The sequence below is a fragment of the Peromyscus californicus genome, unplaced genomic scaffold (assembly GCF_007827085.1).
Source record: "Peromyscus californicus insignis strain IS unplaced genomic scaffold, ASM782708v3 Scaffold_4__1_contigs__length_199733344, whole genome shotgun sequence".
Lineage (NCBI taxonomy): Eukaryota > Metazoa > Chordata > Mammalia > Rodentia > Cricetidae > Peromyscus > Peromyscus californicus.
The window spans coordinates 52,507,988-52,516,728 of record NW_026294562.1 but is presented as its reverse complement, the minus strand read 5'-3'; the positions used below and the strand labels follow the sequence as shown (position 1 = coordinate 52,516,728).

At 48.7% G+C, this 8,741-nt stretch overlaps 1 protein-coding gene across 1 annotated transcript; it reads left to right on the top strand.

Annotated features, from left to right (window-relative positions):
- The first annotated feature begins 1,959 nt into the window (after positions 1 to 1,959).
- On the top strand, positions 1,960 to 8,716 carry B3gat3 (beta-1,3-glucuronyltransferase 3). The gene is made up of 5 exons (XM_052713712.1): positions 1,960 to 2,140; positions 3,586 to 3,760; positions 7,040 to 7,400; positions 7,582 to 7,872; positions 8,217 to 8,716. The coding sequence occupies exons 1-5, from the start codon at positions 2,059 to 2,061 to the stop codon at positions 8,313 to 8,315; spliced, it is 1,008 nt and encodes a 335-aa protein (XP_052569672.1). The 5' UTR covers positions 1,960 to 2,058; the 3' UTR covers positions 8,316 to 8,716.
- Positions 8,717 to 8,741: the final 25 nt, after the last annotated feature.

The following is an 8,741-nucleotide window of genomic DNA, read 5'->3' as shown; positions in this document are numbered from 1 at the left end:
CTCCCACATTTTTGTGTCATGTCTCCCACCCCCCATATGGTTTCTCTGTGTAGCCTTGGCTGTCCTGGAACCAGCTCTGTAGACCAGACTGGCCTTAAACTCACAGAGATTTGCCTGCTTCTGCCTCCCGAGTACTGGGATCAGAGGTGTGCACCACCACCATCTGGCCTCAGTTGTCATGTTTTAAAGTGGGTTAATAAGTGGTGATCAGAGCTAATGGTGTCCCTTTGGATGGAAACCAAAATACAAGGTCAGATGTTCGCATCAAAAGACTATTTTTAGCTAATAGCACTTTTAAACTTACTTTTTTGGTTGGGAGAATTCCTACAGAACTGCAGCTGGTTTGATTCCAGAGTATTATAATACACCTAGTATTAGCATCTGCCTTTTTGTGATTGCTACCTCCTGTCTCCGGGACCTGTTTGAAGTCTTACCTGAGTTTCAAAGCCTGTGCAGACTTGGTTTAGGGACAACCCAGAAAACTGTGGTATTCCTTCCCTGAGAATTTGCATTTGGCATTAGCCTTTTGGAGGGCTTAGGTAAGAGGTTTTGGTATATGGAATTGACTTGCTAAACAATAAAATGGCTCTGCTAAACGTCAGTGGTTCAGTCCAGAGAGACGGATCTTCTGCAGCTGGAAAAGGCTCTGTGCCTTCTTTCCACAGACCCGAATGAACACACACCCAATATACAACACCTTTTTTTTTGGGGGGGGGGCGTTTCCAGACAGTTTCTCTGGATAATATTTCTGGCTGTCCTGAAACTCACTTTCTAGAGTAGCCTGGTGTGGAACTCAAGAGATCCTCCTGCCTCGTCCAAGTGCTGGAATTAAAGATGTGTGCCACCCAAGACAGGATTTTGATATGTACCCCACTGGCTTTGAGCACCTGGTCCTTTATCCCATAGCCTCCCAAGTGCTGGGATTACAGATATGCATCACTACACTCAGCTTTTAAAAACTGGTTTTCGTTGCTGGGGATCTGACCTACGGAAAATGCTCTACCAGCATTTAAAATATCCTCCTGTTGTTAGTTCAACTTGCTAGGAAGGAGCTTCTACTCATCTGTTCTGGAGACAGGTAGAAAGATTACCTGAGTCAGAAGTTCAAGGCCATCCTAGACAACAGACCCTTTCAGATATGGGGGGGAGACGGAAGGATGACGACTTTGCAGGCAGGTAGCAGTTCAAGTCCTAAGACTACTATGCATGTTGTAGGCTAGTCTGGGCTACATGTCTCAAAACTCTGTAGGTGGCTTTTTCTTTGGGCTGCCAGTTCACAAAAAACGACATGGAGACTTACTAATTATAAAAACTCAGCCTTAGCCGGGCGGTGGTGGCGCAGGCCTTAATCCCAGCCCTCGGGAGGCAAAGGCAGGCGGATCTCTGAGTTCGAGGCCAACCTGGGCTACAGAGTGAGTTCTAGGAAAGGCTCCAAAGCTATACAAAGAAAACTGTCTCGAAAAACAAAACAAAAAAGGCAAAGGCGTGTGCCACAACGCCCAGCCCAAGGAAGATAATTTTATGGTTGGGGAGTCACCATAACATGAGCTGTATTAAAGGGTCGCAGCATTAGGAAGACTGAGAACCACTGGAACAGACCCAGCTGAACTGGACTGGCACGGCAGGCCATACATTTCATTCACTGGTTGAACAAGTATTGAACGGCTGTTTCTTTGAACATCCAGCGCTGGGTGCGGAGGCTGAAGGATGAATGGGTGTCTAGAAAACCCAAGGGAAGGGGCGGGACTTGTTCTCAATTTCGAGCTAGGTCCCACGTGCTCCCATCAAGGTTCTGACAGCCGGCGATGAACGCCAGACGCAGCGGACGTGGCGTCATCGCCCTGGTCGGCCAACCAGGAGGGGGACCGGAAGTCACCTTGGGGAGGGGCGCCACTGGCCGGAAGTGGTCCCGGGTGGCGCTCAGAGACCCAGGTTCTCGAAAAACTACAAGGGGAGGGCGGGGAAGGCGGGGCGGGGCGGGGCCCGCGGGAGGGCCGAGGGGCGGGCGGACCTGTCCCTGCCGCCCCGGCGGACCCCGCCTGCCCCGGCGGCGCGGCCATGAAGCTGAAGCTGAAGAACGTGTTTCTTGCCTACTTCCTGGTGTCGATCGCTGGCCTCCTCTACGCGCTGGTGCAGCTCGGTGAGCGGGGCGGGGCGGGGTGCGGAGGGCCGGCCCTAGACGCAGGGGATGAGCCCAGCAGACGGCTGCTTCCCGCGCGGCCCTCGGGACAGCTCTCGGTGGTCCCAGGTCCGGACCTCTCCGTGGCCTGCAGCCCCACGGGTGCCAGTCAGGCCGCGAATCACCCCGCCGCCGCCGCCGCCGCTGCCGCCGCGCAACCCGTCCCTCACCCCTCCCTCCCTCTGCCTCTCAGACTCGCTTGCTGACAGGTTTTTGAGAATCCTATGTTCGTTCTCCCTCAAGCTCTTGACCTCCGGTGCTTTTTTCCCCAAGACCATCTATTTCTCATCCTTCAGGCTTTAGGCCAGATGTCACCGCAGACAGGACTTCTCTGACCACTTTAGCTCAAGTAACCCTTATTAGTCCCAATTCCTTTTTAATTTATTTCCTAAGTGGCTCATTATCGCAATTTGTAATGACTTTATTAGTCTCTGCTTTATCTTTTTTTTTTTTTTTTAATCGAGATAGGGTTTCTCTGTGTAACAGCACTGGCTGTCCTGGATCTCGCTTTGTGGACCACGCTGGCCTCGAACTTATAGAGATCTGCTTGCCTCTGCCTCCCGAGTGCTGAGTGCTGGGATTAAAGGCGTGTGTGCGCTGGCGCCCTTCCCCCGCTCCCAGTCCTTTGATTTATCTTAAAGCAGGGTTTCCCAGGAGTATTCAATAAATGTTTATCCAGTGGTGGAATCAGTGAATTTACTGACAAGTCAGTGGTCACACGATCATAGAGCAGTTTGAATCCAGCGTTTTATTCAGGAACTTGGTAAATGCTTTTCAGGTAGTGCTATTACATGAGCCTCGAGCGGTTCAGACTTCTCTATTCCTATTGGTCTAGAAGGTAAAATTAGTATCATAGGTAGAAAGACTGGCAGATAATTAGCCCAGTGTCTGAGTTAAAATAGTAGCAGGTCTGAAGGTGTAGTGCAGTAATAGAGCACCAGCAAGTTTGAGGCCCTGGGTTGGAGCCTCAGAAAAGAAAAAAAAAAAAAAGTGACAGATGGACTTGATTAACAAGGAAGAGTTGAACCAGGTGGTAGTGGCGCATGCCATGAGTTCGAGGCCAACCTGGTCTACAGAGCTAATTCCAGGACAGCCAAGGCTACACAGAGAAACTTGTCTCAAACAACAACAAAAGAGTTGAATATAGTGGCCCACTATTTGGAAAACAGGCCAATGGGTTAAGGATCTGAGGCCAACTTGGGGCCATATAGCAAGACCCTGTCTTCAAACAACAGCAGTAAAAAAAAAGAGTGCCATGCTAAAAAAAAAAAAAAAAAAAAAGTTCAAAGGGAAGTCCTGTATTGGCTAAGAGTTAAAAAGATTTTGGCTCTGGGTTGCTGAACTACTTACTATCTTGTGGTTCTCTGCCCCAATTCCCATTCCCTGTTGGTGCTTTCTGGGACCAGGACAGCCATGTGACTGCCTCCCTCCACTGAGAGCGGCAGCTGAGCAGCTTCGACAGAAGGACCTGAGGATTTCCCAGTTGCAAGCTGATCTCCGTCGCCCACCCCCTGTCCCAGCCCAGCCCCCTGAACCTGAGGCTCTGCCTACAATCTATGTCATTACCCCAACCTATGCCAGGTATGGCTCTGCTATACCCAAGAGGTCTGCATTTACCAAGAAGACGGGTTAATGATGAATTTGGGGAGGCATTGAACTAGGGTGTGATCCTTAAACTAGAGTTTGCAAAATGTTATGATAAATGATTTAGCTTTATTCAGATTTTTGGGAAAATTCTTTTTCTACAAAAAAATAGGAAGTAGATTACCTTACTGGTACCCCCCTCCCCAGGTCAGTCAGGGTTTCTCGGTGTAGCCCTGGCTGTCCTGGAACTAGCTCTGTAGACCAGGCTGGCCTCGTACTCATAGAGATCTGACTGTGTCTGCCTCCCAGAGTGCTGGGATTAAAGGCGTGAGCAGCCTCCACCACCACTAGCCCTGGGTTACTGCTAAACTTTAAGATAGGACAATAAAGTTTGGAAGAATATTTGAGCTTGACAATGAATTAACTCCTCTTAGGAATTTCTTGGTTAGAAAGTGCTGACATTTTGATTAGATCCAGGTGTGATAGCTGACATCTGTAATCCTAGCACTTGGCAGACTGATGACTACTGGTTTGCACCCATCCTGAACTACAGAGTAAGATTCTGTCTCAGAACAAACAAGCCCACAAACAGAAAACACCCAACAACAAAAACAAACAAAACTCCTGAGTAGATTAAAAAGCCGGGCTGAGCAGGTCCAGGGGACAATACTGGCTTAGCATTCACTAGGCCCTGACAGTGACCCCCAGCAGCAGGGTGTAGAAACTGTGCCTTTTTTTTTAAAGTCAAAATCTTGTTTTAGTATTGAGAAAACCAATTTAAGAGTATAGTTTGGGATCTGCAGCCAAAAAATCCTGTTATCATGCTTTCCTGGACTCAGCTCACTGACCCGCCTAATGAGACAACTGTGGACACCTTCACATACACTTACACATTCCACCAACTCCCTGAGCATTGAACCAGTAATAAGGAAACCCAGAAGAGGCAAACCACACCACATATTCCTAGTGCTTTCTTTAAAATAATTTCAGGTTGTTGGGCATTTCAAAATTAACCAAATAGCTGGGCAGGGGTGGTCAGCATCTTTAATCCTAGTACTTGGAAGGCAGAGGTTGGAGGATCTATGATACTTCCAGGTCAGCCAGGGCTCCACATCCTGTCTCAAAATAAAAAAACAAATTATTTTCTTATCTGGAGGAAAATGACCAGGATTTCCTTTTTTTTTTTGAGACAGGGTTTCCTTGTGTTGCTGTGGTGGCTGTTCTGGAACTTGCTTTGTAGACCAGGCTGGCCTCAAACTCAGAGATCTATCTGCCTCTGCCTTCCAAGTTCTGGGATTAAAGGTCTGCACCACTGCACCACTGCCCAGCCCTTATTTTTATTTTTTGAAACAATGTCTCACTATGTAGCCATGGCTGGCCTGGAACTTGCTATGTAGACCTGGCTGGTTCTTGAACATCTATGTCTTTGCCTTCCACGATCCAATTGGTTAAAATAAATTAGGATTTGTTACCTTGTTTACTTATTCACTTTTTATTTATGTGTATATGTTCCTGCCTGAGTATATATATGTTCACTGAGAGTGTGCAGGTACCACAAAGGCCAGAAGAGGGCGGCAGGTCCCCTGGAACTGGAGTTACTGGTAGTTGTGAGATGATGTGGGTGCTGGGAATGGTCCTCTGTAAGACCATCAAGTTCTCTTAACTGTTTCTCCAGCTCTCTTTTTTTTCTTTCTCTTTTTTAATTTTGAGATAGGGTCTCACACTGGCTGGCCTGCTTACTATGTAGACCACCCTGTCTGCACTCACAGAGATCTGCCTGCTTCTGCCTCCTGAATGCTAGGACTAAAAGTGTGTGCCACCACAGCCAGCCTATCTTGTTTTTCTAAAATATATCTTTGTCTGGGATGTATAAATTGATGGCTGAGTGCTTGCTTAGCATGTGCAAGGCCTTGGGTTCAATCCCTAACCCTGAAATAAATAAATAATATTGTTGCTAGGGATGACGACATACTTGTAATCTCAGAATTCAAATGGAGCCAGGAAAATTGTTGAGTTTGAGGCTAACCTGGGCTTCAGTGTGAGACTCTGTCTAAAAGCCAAAATATTTATAAGACTTTTAAAAAAATTAAAAAAAAAAAACAAAATAAAAAAAATATATATATAAAGTTGGCCAGGTGGTGGTGGCACATACCTTTAATCCTAGCACTTGGGAGGCAGAGGCAGGTGGATTTCTGTGAGTTCGAGGCCAGCCTGGGCTACAGAGTGAGTTCCAGGAAAGGTGCAAAACTACACAGAGAAACCATGTCTCGAAAAACAAAACAAACAAACAAACAAAAAACATAAAGTATTCATCTAATTTTATTTTTACTAGTTTGTTACTGGTAATTGAACTCCATAATGGCTAGGCAAATATGTTACCACTGAACTACATTTTCAGCCCTTATCCATGTTATTTATTTATTATTTTTTGAGACAAGGTCTCTCTATGTAGTTCTAGCTGTCCTGGAACTTGATATGTAGACTAGGCTACCCTTAGACTCCAAAGAGATCTGCTTGCCTCTACCTCCCAAGTGCTGGGATTAAAGGTATGCATCACTATGCTTATCTTTTTATTTTATTTTATTTTTTAATTTTGGTTTTTCAAGACAAGGTTTCTCTGTGTAGCCTTGGCTACATAGAGATCTGCCTGCCTCTGCCTCCCAAGTGCTGTGATTAAAAGTGTGTGCCACCACTGCCCAGCTTATGCCCATCTTCTTAATCCAGTTTTATTCCTGAGTAAACTTAATGCTTAGATTAAGCCATTTCCCAAAGTATTTCACTTGATAAAACTGAACATGCAGGGTATGGCATCCCAGTACTGGGAGGCAGAGATAGGAGGAGCAGGAATTCAAGATTGTCCTCACCAGCATGTGGAGTTTGAGGCTAGCCTAACAACATAAGACCCTGTATCAAAAACCAGAACAAAGTACAACATTATTCAAACCCAGATCCATTTGATTCCAAATCATGTGCCTATAGTCTAGCCCCAGCCTGAGTCCTGAGGTTGAAGTGGGTGCTGACCTGGTCTGGAAAGGCAGGGCAGGTGAACATCTGCATGAAATTGACACTCAAGGAAGAGGGAGGCAACTTGGTAGTCTCTTGATACTTGTTTGAATAACTGAAGCCCTGGTCCGTCCTAAATAACACATGCAGAGCTTGGGCACTGGTGGAGGAAAAGCCAGGGGAGATACTAACAGTGGCCAGGAGCAGCTGTCATCCTAGTGCTGTGGACCAAGGTTGCCTGGCCCCTTCCTTCCTGCATCTCTCCCCCTGCAGGCTGGTACAGAAGGCAGAGCTGGTTCGGCTGTCCCAGACCCTGAGCCTGGTGCCCCGTCTACACTGGTTGCTGGTGGAGGATGCTGAGAGCCCTACCCCGCTGGTCTCGGGGCTGCTGGCTGCCTCTGGTCTTCTCTTCACACACCTAGCTGTCCTAACCCCCAAGGCTCAGCGGCTTAGGGAAGGCGAGCCAGGATGGGTTCGACCCCGAGGAGTAGAACAGCGCAACAAGGCCCTGGACTGGCTCCGAGGCAGAGGGGGTGCTGTTGGGGGGGAGAAAGACCCACCACCACCAGGGACCCAGGGAGTCGTGTATTTTGCTGATGATGACAACACCTACAGCCGGGAGCTCTTTAAGGAGGTGAGCCCTGGGATAAAGATAGGGAACGAGGCCGAGAACACCAGCTCCCTTCTTTATCTTGCTTACCAGTGTTGATGTAGGCTGCTGGGTGAAGATGGGGAACAGTATGGGAGAGGTGTCAAGGAACCAAGTGCTTCTTTCCCCTGGGCCACCACTCTGTTTCTTCTCTCGTCTCCATTAGATGCGTTGGACTCGTGGTGTCTCAGTGTGGCCTGTGGGGCTGGTGGGCGGCCTGCGATTTGAGGGGCCTCAGGTACAGGATGGCCGGGTTGTGGGTTTCCACACAGCATGGGAACCCAACAGGCCCTTTCCCCTGGATATGGCGGGATTTGCTGTTGCCCTGCCCTTGCTGTTGGCTAAGCCCAATGCCCAGTTTGATGCTACTGCACCCCGGGGCCACCTGGAGAGTAGTCTCCTGAGCCATCTTGTGGAACCCAAGGACCTGGAGCCACGGGCTGCCAACTGTACTCAGGTAAGAGGATGGAGAGACTGGCTCTGGAGTGAGCGGCTAATGGGAGAAGTGGGAATGGGTGTTTGAACCAGGAGAAAGCCTCCAGATCTCTGTTGAGAAGACTACTGAGAGTCAAGGCAGGGCTCCTGCCACTTTATCCTACAAACTTCTCTGAACTCGTGTGTATATCAGAAGGTCAAGGAACAAAGCCCCATTTTAGAGGCAGTGAAATTCCCCCACCCCCATACTTCATACATTATATACCAACTCTGAATGTAGAAGGGGGAGCTGGTGGAATCCATTCTAGATCACATACTCCAGGGCCCTGGGCATGGCTGGTCCTGACCCTAAACCTTCCTTCACAGGTACTAGTATGGCACACACGGACAGAGAAACCTAAGATGAAGCAGGAGGAGCAGCTGCAGCGGCAGGGCCAGGGCTCAAACCCAGCCATTGAGGTGTGATGGCAGCCTCACCCTGACTTCTACCTTATTTTAGGCACATACCTTGTGGGACTGGGCTCCAGGCCAGCCCAGGATGTGGTTTTTTAAAAAGACCTGACCCCTCAGAACCAGAGGCAGCCCCTCCAACCACAGGGTGTGGCCCATCTGCTTCCCTCTCCTCCCCCAGCCTGCCCTGTGGCACTGCCCACAAGCTGGGGACAAGCAGCTGTTGTATGGAGCCAGGTTAGCCCCATCTGGGGTAGAGCAGGACAGATGGACTCAGGAGGGAGGGTGGCTGAGGGAACTGGGTAACTTATTGGGGACAAGCATGCACTGGGGGGCTAGAGGAGCTGGGCTGGACCCTCCCCACCTGAGCATGCCGATCCCCTTCCTACCTCTCGAATAAAGAATCTCAACCTGGAGGGCTTCGTGTTTCCCCTCACTTGG

What these genes read in the sequence shown, in the direction of transcription:
- B3gat3 (XM_052713712.1), top strand. Translation starts at nt 2,059, where the DNA reads ATGAAGCTGAAGCTGAAGAACGTGTTTCTTGCCTACTTCCTGGTGTCG. An exon ending in CTACGCGCTGGTGCAGCTCG is followed by an intron (nt 2,141 to 3,585) that starts GTGAGCGGGGCG and finishes TTCTGGGACCAG; the next exon opens with GACAGCCATGTGACTGCCTC. An exon ending in GGGCTGCCAACTGTACTCAG is followed by an intron (nt 7,873 to 8,216) that starts GTAAGAGGATGG and finishes CTTCCTTCACAG; the next exon opens with GTACTAGTATGGCACACACG.